This window comes from Theobroma cacao, chromosome 2 (genome assembly GCF_053813885.1).
Source record: "Theobroma cacao isolate CCN51 chromosome 2, ASM5381388v1, whole genome shotgun sequence".
Taxonomy (NCBI): Eukaryota; Viridiplantae; Streptophyta; class Magnoliopsida; order Malvales; family Malvaceae; genus Theobroma; species Theobroma cacao.
Window position 1 is genome coordinate 12,834,096 of NC_142640.1, and position 21,073 is coordinate 12,855,168.

At 35.9% G+C, this 21,073-nt stretch overlaps 3 protein-coding genes across 3 annotated transcripts; 1 reads left to right on the forward strand and 2 right to left on the reverse strand.

The window, feature by feature from the left end:
• Positions 1-3,624: 3,624 nt before the first annotated feature.
• LOC18608826 (putative beta-1,4-xylosyltransferase IRX10) lies at positions 3,625-7,262 on the reverse strand. Its single transcript, XM_018116087.2, has 4 exons — positions 6,966-7,262; positions 6,045-6,433; positions 4,811-5,052; positions 3,625-4,521 (listed from the first exon to the last, which is right to left on the reverse strand). Exons 1-4 carry the CDS (start codon positions 7,057-7,059, stop codon positions 4,008-4,010), a joined length of 1,239 nt encoding a protein of 412 aa, XP_017971576.1. The 5' UTR covers positions 7,060-7,262; the 3' UTR covers positions 3,625-4,007.
• A 1,388-nt stretch (positions 7,263-8,650) lies between these two features.
• Positions 8,651-11,424, forward strand: LOC18608827 (uncharacterized). Its single transcript, XM_007043711.3, has 6 exons — positions 8,651-9,016; positions 9,263-9,521; positions 9,686-9,722; positions 10,154-10,259; positions 10,448-10,558; positions 11,101-11,424. Exons 1-6 carry the CDS (start codon positions 8,837-8,839, stop codon positions 11,215-11,217), a joined length of 810 nt encoding a protein of 269 aa, XP_007043773.2. The 5' UTR covers positions 8,651-8,836; the 3' UTR covers positions 11,218-11,424.
• Positions 11,425-12,102: 678 nt separating this feature from the next.
• LOC148764050 (cytochrome b-c1 complex subunit Rieske-1, mitochondrial-like) lies at positions 12,103-13,217 on the reverse strand. The gene is made up of 3 exons (XM_088803530.1): positions 13,157-13,217; positions 12,408-12,745; positions 12,103-12,330 (listed from the first exon to the last, which is right to left on the reverse strand). Exons 1-3 carry the CDS (start codon positions 13,215-13,217, stop codon positions 12,103-12,105), a joined length of 627 nt encoding a protein of 208 aa, XP_088659656.1.
• Between the last annotated feature and the right edge of the window lie 7,856 nt (positions 13,218-21,073).

Here is a 21,073-nt window from a genome sequence, read left to right on the forward strand (position 1 = left end):
ACTCCTCGCAACTTGTTCTCAATAAAGTTGCAAAAATCTTTGTATGGATTAAAGCAATCAGATCGCATGTGATATCAGCATTTAAGCAAGTACCTAATTAAGAAAAAGTACAAAAATGATCCTATTTGCCCATGCTTGTTTATTAAGAAATCGAAAACTGGATTTAATATTATAGCAGTTTATGTCGACGATATGAATTTGATTGGAACTCTAGAGGAGTTATCTAAAACTGCTGAATAATTGAAAAAGGAATCTAAAGTTAAAGTTTTGAGTAAAACCAAAATTTATCCTGGTCTAGAACTTAAGCACAAAACAAATGGAATACTTGTCCATCAGTCAGCATATATTGAAAGATTGCTTAAACGTTTTAACATGGACAAGGCTCACCCATTGAGCACCCTTATGGTTGTAAGGTCTCTTGATCCTTAAAAAGACCCGTTTCATCCTAGAAAACCTAATGAGGAGATACTTGGTATTGAAGTATCATATCTCAATGCAATTGGGGCTTTGATGTACTTGGTACAATGTATAAGATCGAATATTGCTTTTACAGTAAATTTGTTGGCACGTTTTAGTTTTGAGCCAACCCGGAGATACTAGAATAGAATAAAACATATATTCCATTATCTTCGATGAGCCATAGATTTGGGATTATATTATTCCAAAGATTCCATTAATTCTAGTTTAGTTGGATATGTTGATGTAGATATAAATCTAATACATACTAGGCTCACTCTCAAACCGATTATCTATTTTGTTATAATGGCACCACCATTTCTTGGTGCTCTACTAAGCAAACACTAGTAGCTACATCCTGCAACCACTCCGAGATTATCTCTCTATATGAAGTAAGAAGAAAGTGTGTTTGGTTGAAATCCATTACAATGCATATTCATAATTCTTGTTTGTTTAACACCGGTTACAAATTCTCCCACTATAATTTATGAAGATAATGTTGGCTTGCATTGCACAATCAAGTGAGGATATATTAAAGGTGATAGGACTAAACATATCTCACCGAAAATTTTTCTACATTCACAAACTCTAAGAAAATCGACAAGTTGATGTTAAACAAATTCGATTCACCAATAATCTTGCAAATATTTTTACCAAGTCATTACCGATGTCAACATTTGAAAAATTAGTATATAGCATTAGAATACGAAAAGTTAAAAAAATGAAAGATTAATTTGCCCTAGAAAGGGCAATATGGCTTAATTAAGGGGCAGAAATTATGAACCATGCAATGTACTCTTTTTTCCTTTTGACTTGTTTTTGTCCCACTGGGTTTTTCCAGCTTAAGGTTTTTAATAAGGCAATACAATGGACATTCAATGAAAAGTGTTATAAAATATGTGAATATCCATTGTATTTTATAACACCCAATATATCTCCCCATATCCAATGAACATATTTATGTTTGTACATCCTTATATCCTGGTTACATCTAGTATATGCACATTCATATCTACTAAATTCATCCTCTCTATTTATGTAAATTCATTCATCTTCCACTTATGTGTGCCTATAAATAGAGGCATTGTAATTGATGGTAGAGATACTGAAACAAGAAATGAAATAGAAAATCTTTTTACATTCTTACATTTTTAATACTTTTCTCTAATATTCTCTTTCAAAATTATATTTCACAACATTTAGTATATTTTTTATATTTTACTCAATTTTATAGCTAATGTTTGCAAAAAAATATAAAATGACAAATTGTTAATATTTATCTCTGCATTTGCTATGAAAAAAAAAAAGACCTTTTAAAATAATAATGTCATGATGAAAGACTATAATTGGTTGAGCATAACAATGCTACTATTTGGGCTTTGATTGGTGTGCTCTACCTACTTTCTTTTGGTTTTTTAAGCTTTATCCTCACATTTAGAAACATTATCAAGACATTACAAGATGTATGACTGAGGTCACGTGATTTCTTCTGGTTTGCAGAATAGTTAGTCACGTGATTATGGAGTGTAAAAATGTAACATTAGAATGCTATAAAATTGCTTAGGCAATATTGGATTTTCAAGGCATGCCAAGTCATGTCATGAAGCAAAATGTAATTGAGATGATGACATCTAACCATACCATAAAAAAAACATTTCTTAATCAAATTTGGTATTAAATTGAAGAATAAACCAATAGACTGGACCTACTTGTTTTCAGGGTCGGAGTGGGGGGTCCAAAATTTTTGAAATTTTTTATATATTATATATTTTTAATGATTTTTTAAAATAATTTTTTATTAAATAATTAATATAATTAAAAAATAATAAAATGATCTTACCAGCCTTATTCAATTTTACTCAAATTTTTATTTTTTTTTAATTTTTTAAATTTCTCTACTCATCTTTCCTTTTTTTTTTGTCCTTATATTATGCAATCATAAAGAGATAAAGTTTTTATTTAATTTTTTTATTTATATTATTATTATTATTATTATTTATATTTATTTAGTTTTTTCAATTATATTCTATCTGCTCATATATTTTAAGTTTCTATAGATTTTTTTTTAAAATTTCTACGAATCATCAATTATATTCTTTTTTTTTGTATAGGTTATATCTCCTACTTGTCATGATTTTTTTTTTCTGTTATGTGGATTTTATTTTTAATAATTTTAATTTTTAAAAATTAAAATTATTATTGTAAATGTAATTCTCAAATATAAGTTCAAGTGTTGCATTATTGGTTGTTGTTTAAAATTTCACTAATATATAATTTTTTATTAGTCCTAATTATATAAGAAAAAATTATCTTGAATATATGTTTTTAATGTGCTTTACATTTTATATTTAGTTGAAAGAAAATTATCTTGAGTATAAGAAGACATTATTAATTCTATATATCATATTTAACTATTTATATTTTATGCATTATAGTTTAATATTTAGTATCATAAACTTAAATATAATAAAATAAGAATATTGAATGTTGACTACATTAATATTTTAGTTGTTTATATCGAGAAAGACAAAACTTCAAAACAAAATGGATGATAAGTTTTTTACAAATAATTTAATTGTTTATATTAAAAAATATATTGTCATCGTCGAACAAAACTTTTCTAAAGCACTATTATAAGTTTTGTTCTTTTTATTTCTTTTGATTTAAATGTTATATAAATTATTATCTATTATAAATCTTTTGATTATTAATGATTAAATTCAATATATTAATTTTAAAAAATTTTAATTTTTATTCTTCTAAACCTTTGACCCCTCCAATAAAAGTTGACTAGCTCCGCCCTGCTTGTTTTATTGGTGAATGGCGGCCAAACAAATTAGGAAGTATGCATATCAATGCTGAATTCCTATGCATATCAATGCTGAATTGCTCATCAGCTTGGTTCCCCATTCACATGTGGATTTTTGAATTTTGGAGAAATGGTAGCCTTTCTTTTGCCTAAGTTGAACACATGATTCTTTTCTCATTAACATCAACACTTACAAGAGCTACCTAAGCGACAAGTGGCCCGTCCTTATCATGATTTAAGAGTTGAGTTAACCTGATTAAGTGACCATTATCATCATCAAAGCGATGCCATTTGTATTTCTTTTAGCTTCCACAACTCAAACCCACCCAAACAATTAAAAAAAGCCACGGTACCAACGATTGTGAATTGTGCCAAAGGCTATGGCACCCACAAAGGCCACTTGAGTATCATATTGCCACACGTGATCAACTAATCTCCATCCAAATCATTGACAAAAGTTCATCAAATACAGGTAACAGGTCCCCTGTATCCATTCTGAGCAACAGAGGACCAGAGGACACTGGAATGGAGGTCAAATATAAAATTCAATTTACGATCAAAACAATTGTTGCTACTCTTACATGTGGAAGTAGAAGGCGTCATCCATCTATATCCAAGTATGTATTTCCATACGTATGCTTCTATACAAAAATTTTAGAATTCTATATGAGGCCAACACCTAACTCGACTTGGTACACCTGAGGGGGCTTGGTGAAGCTGCAGATATCGAGGAACAGTTTCATCACCAAGGTTTCAAGTCGCCAACTGGTCCTGCTGTCCAGTTCAACATCTTTTCACCCGGCTTTAAGTAAATACTCTTCTGATGTGGCAATTTACGAGCTAGGCCATTCAATATTTGGTGGAAAGCATCTCCTGGTTGTGCAGGTTGTGGAAACAACATGGCTCGTTTCATTGAAGGATTTGCAAGTAGCCTCTGTTTCCTTAAAATAACTTCTGGTGGTATAGATGTGAGGATTGCATCCAACTTTGGAACATCTTCTTCTGCAACAAACACTCCGATTTCCTCCCAGGGGATAGCATCAGCAAAGGGTAAGACTATATCATCTGCTATGATGACAGGGATGCAGCCAAATACTACAGCTTCAACCAGCCTAGGACTCCAGGGAGCCCACCCCAGGGGACACAAACAGAATATAGCTCGTTGCATGTCTTCATAATACGTGTTTGGATGTTCAGTGGAGATGTCAAAGAGTGGATTATTCTTAAAATTCTCCCAAACAGCTGCCCTAGCACCTCTGCCAATCACCAAAAGAATCAGTGAGAATTTACGTTCAACCTAACAGCCACACAGCTGTAAAATTAGGTTCCAACTTGATGTAAAGGGTGAAGCCAGATCCAAACTGACAGACAAGGTCATGCATCAAGGCCAGAGGAGAGATTATAAGGTCTCATGTCTACCTCATTTAGTCATCTTAGAGTACACAAGAAAAATGCAAATTAAAGAGGTCATTTCCATTGGAAGAAAGTACTTTTACCTAGGCCTTAGTCTAAACTTAAACTTACCAAAGCTTTAAAGAAACAAACCTTGCATAGTAGCCACCTTCTGGGTCATTATTCACGTCATAAAACAACCCACGGAAGTAGACAAAAATAGACCGTGGAGTATCTGGTGGAATCTGGTGGGCCTGCATCTTTTGAGGGGGAGCATAAGGAGGAATTGTGATTGAACCCTCATTCAAGCACACATGGTTCCGTTGCCCAAAAGTCTGAACTAAGGTAGCATGCTGAAGAATTGGAAGGATCCCCCGCTCAATAGCTTTCTCTTCCTGGAGAAGATATAATAAAAAAAAATTTGTAACTCTGTACATCAGTTGTGGTTGGTAGAAAATAATCAGTCTGTGTAAAATATAAAGTGGATTCAGTTGCATACTAACCAGAATTATAGAAGGGAATAAATACGCATACAGGATTTGATGAGACAAACACTGAACATAAACTGACATCATAGGCACATATTTGACTACAAATTCATTGTAAATTCAAGAAAATCCCAAACTAGCACACCTTGTGTAAGGACCACCAGAGTCCAGAATAGAAATCCTTTCTTTTATTACTTCTATGGGTGGCAGGTGCAAATCACATGTTTTAGCTTGTTTGCTTGCAAAACAATACAAAAACACTGATCTAGGAGTCAAGTTCACACCCATAATGCCATATATTGCTTGCTGAAATGCACACCCTTTTTTATTGCCAATTGCAATATGATAGGATTAGAACTAAAGTATGAATTCTTTATCTTTCTAACTTTAAAATGATTTCCATAGTTGTTATGGCATTCTGAATTCTTGGTCTTAAGTTTCTCCAGCCAAATCTTACAGATTTTATTGGACTAGTAAAAGGCATCCACAAAAAATCCAATGCTATTCCATTAAAGCCCATGGAAGAATGTTTTTTCCTGCACATTAAAATAACTTAAATGGTGCTTTACTGATTCTTGTCATTCAATATATGATATTTTTAGAAACAATACACGCATGAGAATAATCATTCTTGGGTTGGAGCCATCTCAGATGATTTGAACATACTTTCTTGGCAAAGCATGACTTCTAACTCTACCCTGTACTTTTGGCGAAGCTACAAGATAGACTATGAGATTGTGATTATTTGAAGATTTATGCTAAAATGGATGCAAAATATGATTTTTTTTTTTTTTGACAAGTGATGCAAAACATGATTAAGTATCCGATATATGGTTTAGTAATATGCCAGCATCAATATAGGAGCATGTAAGGCTACAGAAAAGTATAGAATCAGTTACCTGATAATGAAAGCATGCTCCAAAGTCATGGGGCACAACAAAGAAATGATCAGCCCCCTCTGTTCTATTCCAGTATGGCCAGCTTGAGGAAATAAGCTGTATTGCACTTCTCACCATCCGAGGAGACTTGAAGGGCAATGGCAAGCCATTAGGTGTAAGATCACAAGTGGCATATATAGGGGTATAAAACCAATCTGCTTCCTCAGGATTGAGGGTTCGGACTGGACTAGATAAAAGAAACCTGTGCATGAAGATCTCAGCAGCAAACATATGTGAGAGACATCTGGGGTCTTTCTGAAGGATTTTCTTGTTGTATTTGCTTGGAAGCTCATAAACATAAACTTTCAGCCTTCCTACTGGATCATCTTCCAGGACATCACCAGCACTTCCTGCATTATTCAAATCCCATTTTAGATTCAACAGTTTTAAGTAATATAGCACAACAGATTATAAACCATCAATTATCTCACATTTTAATAGGGCAAAGCAAGATTGGTTTTTCTACATTCAGTAATTTTCAGATTTTTTTTATTCATTCAACTCAATAAACATTCTAGAAGAAGTTTAGAAATTGATAAAATCAAAATTAGTAGAACAGCCAATGCATGTATATAAGTTTAGTTCAAAAAAATAAACAGTCAGTGGTAATGATGGGCATAATGGTTTTCTTTTTATACTCATAAATAGTATAGAAAATGAAAAGGAAGCAAAATTCCATAAGACCATGAAAACCCAATTAAACCTAAATTCCATTCTGTATGATAAATCAAAGCTGTAGCAGAAGATAATCAATGTTCAAACCCAGACCATAGCTAACAGAAACAGCAAGAGTATGAGCTTGATATATTAAAGGCCATTTTTATAAAGAAAACAAGCTTTAAAATCCAACCACATTCGAGCAAAATTGGAAACAAGAGATACCAGAAATTCTCTCAGTACGAGGATTGTGCTCAGCGGCAATGCTCCAAGCTAAAGCAAAGGCAATGAAAAGAAAACCCCACAAGCATCGCCTCATTTTGGCAGAATCTCGAGAACCCAAAAAAAGGAATCAACAAAGAAATGAAAATGGGTCCTGTCTAAGATTGGAGGTGGAGAGGAAGGAACAGCCATATTTAAGAGAAACATAAACGACATAGTTTAAAATATGGTGGGACGTCATTAGGAGGAGTAGTTGAGTGAGTTTTCTTAGAGTTGAGGTTATAGTGGGGGGAAATGGAAATGGAGGTTTCCAGTTGGGGAATTGAAAGTGAAAATTGGGAGGCATTGCTTCAAGGAACAGAGAGCACATTTTCTTTATTTGGTCTTAAAAAAAGGAAAATACTAGCATGATGTTTGAACTGTAAACAACACGTACAGAAAAATGTATCCCTGAATGCTTCTGAAAGCTGCGTTTGTTTTGCCGGTTTGATGGCGGGTCCGTGTCCGTCTCTCCTTGGCTTATTAACAATTTAACATTAAGCAAGCATAGCTGATGTTCTGTCGACCGCCGTGTTGGACCGTGATTTTTTTGTATTGGGCCTGCAAATCTCTATTCACTATGACATCCAAATTTAAGAATATATGGCCCTTTGAGAGCCCACTGCAATTTCTTTCACAGTAGTTCCCTTGTTTTGGGCCTAATGGTTAGCCCGGGACTTCCATTTCGTAGCCTTAGGTCCATAGTGAGTCAAACGCGAAACAAGCTTTGTGTGTTTGACACGGGTCCTATATCAATAAAAAATAAAAAAAATCTTAAATTTATAAATGAGAGTTTTCTTATATTTAATAGATCTTTGATCAATGGTATTAGAATTTTCTTAATTTAATCGAATCTCGGGTCATGTCAAGCGTTCTTTGTCAATGAAAATACAAGTAACATGTCCCGTTTTACAAGAACCTCTTAATTAAGTTTATGTATATTTATAATTTTTATGTACAAAAAAATTATTAATCTATATATCAAGTGAGACTTATATATTTTTTAAAAAATATATTATTTTATAAATTTAACGAATTATTAATTTATCGCATTAATTCAAAATCATGAATAATTAAAAATATATTTAATCAAAATTATTAATTTATGAAGATCATAATGCACATGTTGATATTTGACCTCGTGTTATTGATTTGAATTTAAAATTATTATTAAAACCTCGGCCTATCAGTAATGAGTATTAATTATTAAATGCTATGACATAAAAGATGGTACCAATATCCTAGATAATGTGGGAAAGGAACTGAGCCTTTAAGAAACCATACGGTGGGTGGTTGGTTGGAAGACAACAACAGCTGAATATGAAGACATGGACTTTCATTTTTTAAAGGCGGATTGGGGGGGTGGGTTGGGAGATGGCCTAATTATTTGATAAGAGAAAGTAAAAATGTAGGTTGGCATTAGCCCAGGGCGCACACCTTAGCTGTCTCTATATCCATCTTTTTTAATTTTTTAATATATTTAATTATTACATCAGAATATTTAATTTATTTTTTTATTTTATGATATATAGTTATTAATTTAAATATTAAAAAAAATCAAAGCGGAGAAAAAGGGGCATGGCTAAGTCAATATTCAACAATGGAGACCTTAATTTTTCAATAAGAGCAAAAGATGAAAAAGATTTGTAAAGAATCCCACCGAAGCCATAAGAAAAAATGAGGTTGCGACTTTACCAAATATCACAACCCGGAGATGCCATAGTCTTGGGGTCTCCTTTCCTCAGCTAACTAACCTGTTCGCATTTATAACGCCTTGACATCTCTCTCTCTGTTTTGTTTTTACCAAAATATACTGCGTGAGACAGAGAAGAGAAATGGACAAGGAGAAGGAGAAAGTGAAGCAGAGTGAAGAAGAAACGGAGATGGAATTCAAAGACTGTGAAGGGGAGCAAGAAGAGGAAAAAGTGGACAGGATAGAGATAAGTGATGAGATAGAGCGGAGCAAAGTTGGCATTATGAGGGCTCTTGTCGAGAGAGAAGACCCATCTGCCAAGGTAATCCCATGGTTTAGAAAGGGCATTGCATCCTTCTATGCATTGGTAATGGATATGATATATTGCTAAATATAGCTATGGGATTTCAAAGTTCCCCCTGCTTTGACTTAGTTTCTTTCTTAGTCTTCCTTTTTGGAATGATATATTAGTAGTTATACGTAAAGATATCGATCAAGAAAGTACTTCAGCTATGTTAAAAATCTCTGCTTTTGTTTACAATTATCTTCTGTTTAATTACCCACATAGGATGTCGATGATTTGATGATCCGGAGATTCCTGCGAGCTCGTGATTTGGATATAGAGAAAGCATCTACCATGTTCCTCAATTACATAAGCTGGATGAGAACTTTTGTGCCCAAGGGGTTCATATCTGAATCCGAGATTTCCAGTCAGCTAGCTCATGACAAGCTGTGCATGCAAGGCCTTGATAAACAGGGCCGCCCTATTGTTGTTGCCTTCGGGGGTAGACACAAGCCCACCAAAGGAAATCTGGAGGAGTTCAAACGTATGTTTATGGATTTTAAAGCACATTGCAAACACTGCTTCTTTTCTAATTCTGTTTCTGGCCATTTCAGCTTAAAAAGTACAGAAGTGAATTGAACAAATAATCGCAATTGATGACTGGACATGTCTCCTTCTAAATGTTATGCTATGCCTTATTTTTTGCAGGCTTTGTTGTCTACGGTTTGGAGAAAATATGTGCCAGGTAAATTAACTTCACTGCCCATCAAGAAACTTTGTAACTAAATATTTATAGAAGTGAAATATCATAGCTGTGGAGAAAAATATATTGATATGTTTTTGATTGAGAGGACCAGAACTGAATTATTAGAATTATGGAGTCAATATGCCTGTTTATGATCAGCCAGCCGCTCTTATCTTCCACAGATTACATTTGCAAAATGGAACTTTTCATTTTTAGCTAGGATAGAAGCTTTCAAAATTATCAATGTATATCTATTGCTGTGAATCAAGGTATGTGGTTAAGTGCCCACTGTTCCTAAAATCAGGCACCTTGATATAGACAATCAATTTGAATCTCTGGTAAAAATAATTAGTAGTCTCTTTCATGCTCATATAGGTTATTTATCCCAGTGAAAGGAATCATGCTTAGTTTCTATTTTGTTGGTGTTTCAGAATGCCAAAAGGGCAGGAAAAGTTTGTGGCAATTGGAGATCTTGAAGGATGGGGATACTCGAATAGTGACATTCGTGCCTATGTGGCATCTCTATCAATCCTGCAGGTTTGATCTTCCACCATCTACCAGTCATTAGAGAAATTTCACATTATTGATTTTATAAAATTAAATAAACAAATCAATTGCATTATAATTGCATTTAGACAGCCATAAAATACATCATATCAGATGACTTGTAAAGAAGTCTTGCTCCAGGAAGACTCATAGCAGTAATTCAACTGTTTTGATTACAGGATTGCTATCCAGAGAGGCTTGCCAAATTATTTATAGTTCATGTACCTTACATATTCATGACTGCCTGGAAGGTTGTTTACCCATTCATCGACAGCAGAACCAAGAAGAAGGTAAGTCATGCAATGCCTTTCCTTTTGGAAAAAATGCATATTCTTTCATGTTGACTTAAATCACAGAACAATGGAACACCAGCTATGTTGCTTGGACTTCTGCTTGAATGTTGGACATAACTACATGTTGAGCACAGTTGCTTTCATTTTTCATTCTAAGAGCTTTTCCTTATATTTGGAGGCTCATGCTGTCAATAGCCAATTTGAGGTGTCTAGTACTCTATATGTATCCTGCAAATACTTTCAGAAAAATAAAGAGCTGGAGGTGTATTGAGCACCAATATTGTCTAATGAGACCTGTATGCAACAATCGAGAAGGTAGAGAGGCATTGGTAAGGTGAAATTTATCACATCAAGATAGGATTAGACCAGGAAAAGGTATTGACATGATGTTTGTATACTTAAAAGCAGAATATACAAGCTTGAAGTTGATGAGGGTGTGAATTTAGGATGTACATAAAACCACTCTGCTCAATAACTCTTTTAAGTTCATTGTCACCTTAACATAATTCTGGTTGCCCCTTTTCCAATTTTTTTTGCAGATAGTTTTTGTTGAGAACAAAAAGCTGACATCCACTTTGCTTAGGGACATTGATGCTAGCCAACTTCCAGATATATATGGGGGCAAACTGCCATTAGTTCCTATCCAGGACTGCTAACTTGACCCAAGTTTCTTTTTTCTGCACTAGAGCTTGTAGGCGTGGCTGGAGAACTACAAAACAAGGAGATTCCAAATCCGCATTCCATATCATCCCCCTACCCTCAATGGGGCATAATCTTTTACAGTCACTATTGAGATTATAGATATGTATACTCCTGAATATTTATGCAGTTTAAATTAATATAAATCTCTCTCTCTCTCTGTCTCTGCGTGCATGCATAATGTCCACAGTGCTGGTGGTAGTGGCTGATGGGCTTTATGAGTTATCGCCTAACAATTACTCAAAAGGATGCATCTCATTGACCTTGGTATGGTTCAATAAATATCGTGGATTAAAGTCTACATTCTCAAATGAAAGCAACATCTTAATTCCAGCTAGATTGAAGTTGTTGTCCAACTAATGATAAAATCATGTCCTCATTCATGACCACAATTTCACGTGACCTAAGATATGTTCCAGGAACAATCTCAGATAAGGCCAGTGTGTTCTTCAATATTTAACTTACCCATTTTAAAACTTCCAAGTTTATTCCTGTAAATTAGACTTATATACCATACATGTCAATTACACGAACATTGATCCACAAAACAGCAGAGGGGCGTCAAAATTAAAAAAAAAAAAAAAAAACCAATATACACACACACGTACATATACAAAATGGGATTATATGGACAAATAAATGCATAAGCACAATTAACACTGAAAATGCTCAACAAATCTTCTGTTATGTTATTCAAAACTTCCGCCTTCCTTATAACAGAAGCAGATACAAAATCCAGAAAAACTTAATAAATTCAGTCCTCATGTGTAAAGAAAAATTCTATTATATGCCATTTTGGAGCAAGATGATTACTCCACAAAAAATAGATTCTGCATAATTTCTCACCCAATCAGCAACTTGTTCTCATCCATGAAGCTGTACGTGGGTACCTCTAGATTGTATGGTGCTGGCCCCTTGCGGATCCTACCAGACACATCATAATGTGAGCCATGGCATGGGCAGAACCAACCACCAAAGTCACCAGCATTTGGCAGGGGTATACACCCCAAATGGGTGCAGACACCAACAACGATAAGCCATTCTGGATTCTTCACCCTGACCGCATCCTCCTGGGGGTGACGAAGGGATGCGATGTCAACACTGTTAGCTACCTTGATGTCCTCTTCAGTTCTAGTCTGATAAAAACAGGCTTCCCTCTCCACTTGACAGTAACAGTAGTCCCAGGCTCAATGCTAGAGAGGTCAACCTCAAGGGAGGCGAGGGCAAGGACATCTTTGCTGGCAGACATGCTCAGAACAAACTTGAGGATCAGAAGACGTATTAAGGAGGCATAAACAAACCTGCCACCAGTCAAGACAAAATAAGCAAATGCACGCTTGCTAGGATCGCCTGGTGCCAAACGCTCATGATTATGCTCATCGTAAACAATTTTTGAATTAGGGTTCTTCACAGCTGCCACAGTAGCAGGGAGATCTGATATCATTCCCATATCATGTCCCGGGGTGAGCGCTTCTGAAGAGAAACCTGGAAGAAGATAAAACAACTGTCAGATAGAATTACATAAACACATATATTATACAAAGTAGAACAGCCAGTGCACATGAACCATACATGCAAGCCCTCTCAAGGTAAATTATCAAGCTCGCATATAATGTTAATCTATATGAAAAAAAAAAAAAAATGCTTGAGCATTACAAGCACATGTTTTCAGGCCTCTGCCAAAAATAGCCACTTTAACATATCATGAATTGCAGCATATTGGCATAAGAAAAGTTACAGCATAAAGGTAAGGTATTTTTCTGAAGAACTTTGCTGCCTATATGGCATTTGATCTGTCTAAACTCAAGAATGTTCTGAATATATTTCCATTCAGTATAACAGTGACTTAAATGTGAAAATTTGTCCCAGGCTTGGTTCTAATGGCTACATCCATACACGTGGGTGCATGCTTCTCTCTTGCACAAAGCAAAGGAACACAAATTTGTTCAATTTCCATTCTGATTCATACTTCTATTGAATATCCAGTATAAATACAATGTAGAAGAACAAAAAAAAAAAAATCGAAACTCATTTCTTTTAAAGCATAAATGAGTAGGTACATCTTCACAAAAGCATAAATGATTCAAAATAAACATCTATTTCTACAACATTATATCAGTGCCACGCTTTTAATCAGTGGCAAAATGCAAGTAATACATATCCAATAAATCACTTTGAAATCATTAGCTAGATATAATGAGGAATTTAATAACAAAAAGAACAAAATATTGAAAATCCTTGTAGATACTAGATTTTGGTTAATACTGTTACTTTAAAGAATTATGTTATAACATAATGTTGTACACAAAACGACCAAAATAAGTGAAGTGCTACTTCACGCAGAATAATTAGAACAAGTGAAGAGCTACTTCACGCAGAATAAGTGAAGTACTACTTAAAGCAAAATAATTAGAAAAAGTAAAGTATTACTCCATATGGAACAACTAATACAAGTAGAACAGCCACTTTGAATAGAATAACCACTTCACTTGGATGACAGTGAAAGTAACTCAGAATAAGTGGCAGGGTTCATGGGTTACTTTCATCTTGGGATGTTTCAGAGAGTTTGGCTTGGTGGCTCAGATATGGAGGTAGTTAAGAGGTGTTCCTCTTAACCCTTTCCTGAAGTACAAGTGTTTCACCCTCTTATCTTGTTCTCGTGTACTTATTCATGTACAGCTTATTCTCTTGTACCTATTCTCGTACAGCTTCTTCTCTTGTACCTATTCTTGTACACCTCTTTTCTATTACCTTTACTTGAGAACAAGTCTTACTACATCCAATTACAGTAACGGTTACTTTCATTAATATTCTTCATAATAATGTCATTCATTAGGCGCATTAAAGCCTATTTTTATGTAACCGCCACTTTTAGCACTATATATAGAGCCTCACAATTCATTTGAGGGGACTCTTCTCTTCCCCTCCAAGCTAACACATTCTCAACTTGAGAGCTTTTCTCTCTAAATTCTCTCTCTAATTATCTTGTACCCTCTAAGTCTCTTTAAGTCTTTTCTTATTGTCTTCCACCTGCCACAGCACTTAGTACTTCAGGAACTGCTTCAATCTTCCTCTCTGTCGCCTCTGGCACATCATTTTACTTGTTTGCAACACTTCCTCTCCCTATCATAAGAACCCCATTTACATTTTGGCGACTCCACTGGGGAGGAGTGATTGCATTAAGTAAGACTTTTACTGCTGAAATTTCTTGTTTTCGAAAAAGATGGAGAGTTCCACTAGCAACCAAGATGCGCCTGTTCCTTCCTACATTCAGGATTTGATGAGAATGATTCAAACTTCCCAAAAGAGGATGCAAATTTTGGAGGACAATAATAAGCGAATGATGGACATTATATCTCAATGTGCATCCTATACTGTCACCACTTTTCAAGCTCAATCTGTGCATCCTAATGAGAGTGCACCTGCTGGAGTCACTAATCTAGTTACAAACATTGAGGAGAATGGAGGCAATAGAGAAGGTGCAGTTGATGTAGTAGTTGCTGCAAACCCTAACCCTACCAACACCACTATTGCAGTTACTCCAACTACTACTTCTACTGCAGTAATCCCATCTATTCCTACTCAAGGATTTGTGACACTGGAAGAGCTCCAAAAGTTGTTAGATCAGAAGAACAAGAGCTTTAATTTTTCTGAGTTTGATCTCAAGTTGCCTTACCCGGCCAGTGTAGCTGCAAAACCATATCCTAAAGACTATACTAGCCCTAAGTTCAAACAATTTAATGGGAAGACTGGTGATGAACGCGAACATGTCATGAAATTTGTGGAGACTCTTGAAGTAGCTGGATTGGATGATGACCTGAAGTTGAAAGAATTTTCCAAGTCTCTCACTGAGAAGGCTTATACATGGTATGTTAACCTCACTCCTGGTTCTGTTCAATCTTGGAATCAGATGTGTAGGATGTTTGGGGAAAAGTTCTTTTCTACTTAAGAGAAAGTTACTCTCGTTGATCTTGGAAAAGAGTTTCAAAAGTCTAGGGAGGATTTAATGGAGTATATCCAACGTTTTAGAGAGAGAGTGCTGGACATACAAGAATCTCATGATGAGAAAGAGTTGGTAAAAGTGTGTATTCAGGGGATGTTTGATGAATACAGGTTACACTTGGAGAATCTACCTCTTCCAACCTTTGCTACACTAATGGAAGCTGCACGAAGGACCAATAATACAGTTCTTCGACAAAAGGGACTCACTCGCTTTGGTAGAAAGAATAACCCAACGGTGAATGCCATCCAAGGAGGAGGTAGAGAAAGAAGGGGTCTAATTCGAGCAAATTTACGTCCTAGAAGAGATGTCCCTAGGAGAGGGCCAGATGAGGAGAATGACTCTTCTCCACCGTTTTCAGTACCTTTAGATAGAGTGAGAGCTCTTCTCCAAGAATAGGTTAGGGATGGACAAATAAACTTACCTTACACTCCACGACCACCAACAAGCGGAGGAAAAGGCTAATCCAAGGTACTGTGATTATCATCGGACAGTCGGTCATCCACTTACTAAATGCAGAAACCTTTGAAGAATGTTCCACCGATGGGTGCAAGCAGGAGAAGTGTTGATTGGAAATAACATAGTCCAAAATAACCCTCTTCCCATTCATCCAAATCCTCGAGGACAAGTAAGTGCAATAATTCATGCTCACCATGATGACCCTTCTTCTTCAAACACCCAATTCAATGATGCAAATGAAGCTACTAGGGTTACTTCTTCAATTGTTAATTCACTCATGAAGACACCTAGCTTCCGGTATTTCTTTGACCAACTTGGGTTTTTAGAAGAAGCAAGGAAAGAAGCAGTTATATCCCTAGATCAGATAGCTGGAGAACAGTATGGAGAATGTAACTTAATAGGACGACCTATGGGGAAGATGGTTGGTGCATATAAGAACGCTATTGTGTTTACAGATGCAGACATGTGTACACCTCATCCTTATCATAATAAACCCCTTTATGTGGAAAGTACTATCAACGGATATCCTATTAGGAGAACATTCATTGATGATGGTTCTTTTGTGAATCTCATACCTCTATCCACTTTGAAAGCTGTAAACATGGATTTGAATAGTTTACGTCATCCTATGGCCACCACTTCTTTTGATAACAAGGAGATTATAACTTTGGGGCCAGTGACAGTGAATTTTAAGATGGGGCCGATTCAAGATCAAACATGTTTCCATGTTATTGATGCAAATGTGGCTTATCATGCTCTAATTGGAAGAAAGTTCTTGCATATGCATAATATCATCCCTTCCTCACGTCATCAATGTATTAAGGGATATTGGAAGGGGAAGGAGGTTTTTATTCCAGCCACTAAAGCTCCGTTTGAACGGTATGAGGTGAGTTATATAGAGGCTTCTTTCTTTGAAGATCTAGCAACAGATGGAGAAACAGTTATTGTTAGACCTATCGGTGTTCCATTTCCACGATGGGAGAAGTATGTTGGGAATAAGACAGAGAGTAGTGGCAAGAAAAAGGAACGAGGTGGGAAGAGAAAAAGGGAAAACACTTCCACATACAAAGAAGTAAATGAAGAAAAGACGTCTAATGGGGTAACTTCCTATGCACGTGAAGATGGAAAATTGGTGTATTGCTTATGATGGGACGCGGGGTCTGGGGAAACATCTTCTCCTGATCCCAAACTTTGGAAGCCACCGGATACATCACCATCATGTTTTCAAGTAGAAGCAGAAAAGGAAAAAGTACAGGAAGTATTATCCATGAAAGAATAACTTTCAGATCAACCCAAGCCTCAAGAGGATGAGTTGGAAGAAATAAATATGGCAGAAGAAGGAGAGACAAGTAAGCCACTCTTCATAAGCAAAAGTCTTTCTGGTGAACAAAAGGTTGTGCTAATTGAGTTGTTAAGAAAATTCCAAGATGTGTTTGCTTGGACTTATGAGCAGATGCCTGGACTGGATGCGAATCTCATTACTCACGAATTACACATTTCTCCACAAAGCAAGCCAGTGAAACAACATGCTTGTGTATTTCATCATGAGATAGAGGGCCAGATAAATGAGGAGATTAATAAGCTTCTCAAGGTTGGATTCATCAAACCCATACATTATCCTACATGGCTAGCAAATGTAGTTTCGGTGAAAAAGAAGAATGGAACAATTCGGGTGTGTGTAGATTTTAGAGATTTGAACAAGGCATGCCCAAAAGATGATTTTCTTCTTCCTAATATTGATACTTTAGTGGATGCTACAGCTGGTCATGAGATATTTTCCTTCATGGATGGGTTTAGTGGATACAATCAAATAAAGATGGCACGAGAAGATGCAGAGAAAACAGCTTTTAGAACTCCATTTGGAAATTTTTACTACACTGTAATGCCATTTGGATTAAAGAATGCAAGTGCAACTTATCAACGTGCCATGACAACTATCTTCCATGACATGATGCATGATTTTATGGAAGATTATGTGGATGATATAGTAGTGAAATCCAAGAAGGGTTTTAATCACTTTGAAGATCTGAAAAAAGTATTTGAACGGTGTAGAAAGTATAATCTTCACATGAATCCTTTAAAGTGTGCATTTGGAGTAACAGCTGGAAGATTTTTGGGTTTTATGGTTCACAGAAAAGGTATAGATGTTGATCCTACAAAAATAAAAGCTATTCAATCCATGCCATCTCCGATGAATCAAAAACAACTCAAAAGCTTGTTGGGAAAAGTCTCTTATATTAGGAGATTCATTCAAGCTTTAGGAGAAATCATTGTGCCTTTTCAAGCCTTGCTTAAGAAAGGTGTTCCATTCATATGGGGTGAACCACAACAACAAGCATTTGAGAAGATTAAAAAGATTCTTACTTCTCCTGCAATGATGATCATGCCTATCAAAGGAAAGCCAATGATGTTGTATTTGACTTCTACTCCATACTCAATTGGTGCTTTACTTGTTCAAGAAATGGATGGAGAAGAAAAACCTGTGTACTACATTAGTAGATGCTTACACGGAAGTGAGTTGAATTATCCACCTATGGAAAAGCACTGTCTTGCTTTAGTCTATACAACTCAAAAGCTTCGGCATTATTTCTTGGCACACAAGCTCATAATTGTGACAAAGTCAGATCCCATCAAGTTTTTACTTTTTAAGCCAGTTCTATCTGGAAGAGTAGCAAAATGGCTTCTTTTATTGGGAGAATTTAATGTATCAGTTGTTCAGCCAAAAGCTATAAAGTCTCAAGCACTTTCAAATTTGTTAGCATATTTTCCATCTCAGTTTGAAGAGATTATTCCTGATGCCATTCCAGCTGAATTTCATGAAGAAGTGTGCGCAATAAATATTGAAGAAGGGGAGTGGAGTTTATACTTTGATGGTTATTCAAATAGTTTTGGAGGAGGTGCCGGAATAGTTCTTATTCCTCAGAGTAGAGAAGATAACTCTGCAGTACAAAGTTCTGAATTAGTTGTCTATCATTTGAGTGGAGGTCACATCTCTTTGGAGAGAAAAGGTCTTCGTGTCTTGGAAGCACCAAGTGAAGATGAGAATTTCTTGATTTCATGTTTAAAGTTAAACTCTTTTGAGTCAAGTAGAGAACCTATCTCGTTAGCTTTCAAGCTAGATTTCCCATGCACAAACAATCAAGCTGAGTATGAAGCACTAGTTTTGGGGTTGTATGCGGCAGCAACAATTGGAATAAGCAATCTTTGCATCCATGGGGATTCTAATCTTATTGTAAAGCAGACTAATGGTGAGTTTTCTTTGAAAGTACCAATACTTGCTTCTTACAGGACTCTTGTTCAGTCTTTGTTAGAGAAATTTTAAACGGTGAGATGTGAACATACTCCGAGAACAACGAACCGTTATGCATATGCTTTTGCTACTTTGGCTTCTAAAGTCTATATTCCGGAGAAAGAACGAAGTATTCCTATAGTTGTACTTAAGAGGACTATCTCATGTCCATCCAGTGAGCTATTACTACCTCCAATTTATGGCGAAAAAGATTGGCGAAAATCCATCATAGAAGAGCTACTTAACCTTAGTTCTACTGCTATTCCACGCTTAAAGCACTACATTTTGATTCATGGTACACTTTACCACAAAGGAAGTAATGGAATTCTAGCAAGATGCGTTTATGAGGAAGAGGCAAAAGAAAGATTGAGAATAGCCCACAAACAATGGTGTGGCGAGGAAGGACCACCTTTACATCGCTTAATCCAAAGAGCAGGATATTTTTGACCATCTATGTCCAAAGATGCTTTACAGCTTCAAAAGGCTTGCATTAGACATTCTGAACCACCAGATGTACAAGAGTGTAATTTTGTGGAAAGTGCCGGTGATTGGCATAGGCCTTATATTGATCTTTTTCAAAATGAAATTTTACCAGCTAACTTTCAAGATGCAAGACAACTCAAGAGAAGAGCTCAACGTTTTTTTCTTAAAGGAAATGACTTGTTTAGGCTCTCATTTGCAGGAACATCATTGAAATGTGTTTTCCCAGCTGATGTCAATCCATTGTTAGCAGAAGTGCATGCAGGTAGTAGCGGGGAGCATGAAGGTGGAAGAAAACTTTATCAGAAGATTTTTGATCTTGGGTATTATTGGCCTACTATGGAAGCAGATGCAGTGAATTACGCAAGGAAGTGTTATCCGTGTCAGATTTATGGGAATGCTATAAATGCTCCAGCTGTACAACTTCATAGCATCATTACTCCATGGCCATTCCATACTTGGGCGTTTGATTTGATTGGACCTATCAATCCTCCTTCTAAAGGATATACTTGGATATTAGCAGCAACATAGTGCTTTACTAAATGGGTGGAAGCTATTTCTTTGAAGAATGCGACTGGGCCGGTTGTGGCATATTTCATTAAGGAAAACATCATTTGCAGGTTCGGCATACCTAGACGTATTCTTTCAAATAATGGTACTCCGTTCATTAATGCCAATGTAAGGGAATTACTTGCTCTTTACAATGTGGATCATGTGAAGTCTACTCCTTACTACCCGAAAGGAAATGGTCAAGCTGAAACTACTAACAAGACTTTACTTAAAGTGCTTAGTAGAATGGTGCATGAAGAACCAAAGATGTGGTATGATGCAGTTCCAGTAGCATTATGGGCATATAGGACTTCCAAGCGTGAACCTACGAAGGTAACTCCTTTTTCACTAGTATATGGAACAGAGGCAATGCTACTTGCTGAAATTCCAGTTCCGTCTGCAAGATTAGCTCTAGACGCTGAACTTGATAATGATAATTTACGGATGTTAGAATTGGAAGCATTGGAAGAAAGAAGAGATAGAGCAAAGAAGAATTTATCAATCTATCAAAGAATGTTGAGTAGAGCTTATGACAAGCTAGTGAAGAGGAGGAATTTTGAAGAGGGAGATCTAGTGTTACGCGCAGCTGAGCATATTAGAAGAGGAACACCATCTTCTAAATTTAGCCCAAAATGGGAAGGACCATATATTGTTCATGAGGTGAATGAAAGTGGATATTGCAAATTGATAAATCCGAAGAACAACGCCATCACTGCACCAATCAATTTTCAATATATAAAGAAGTATCATGTATGAGGTTCTAACTCCACTCTTTATTGTATGCAAAATATATGATTTACTTTTTCGCAATGAAAGGCATTTCAGCCGCAGCTTCACCACTCTTATATTGGCTGTGTTTTACTATTTATAATGTATCCGCTAGCTTCATTGCTTATATCTTGGCTACAATAATATTATTGGTCGCAAGCTGTATCGCTCAATATTTGACCATAATTAATCATTAACATTTCAGCCGCTAGCTTTATAGCTCATAATTTGGCTATAATGATAGTATGTTATTGGCCGCAAGCTTCAT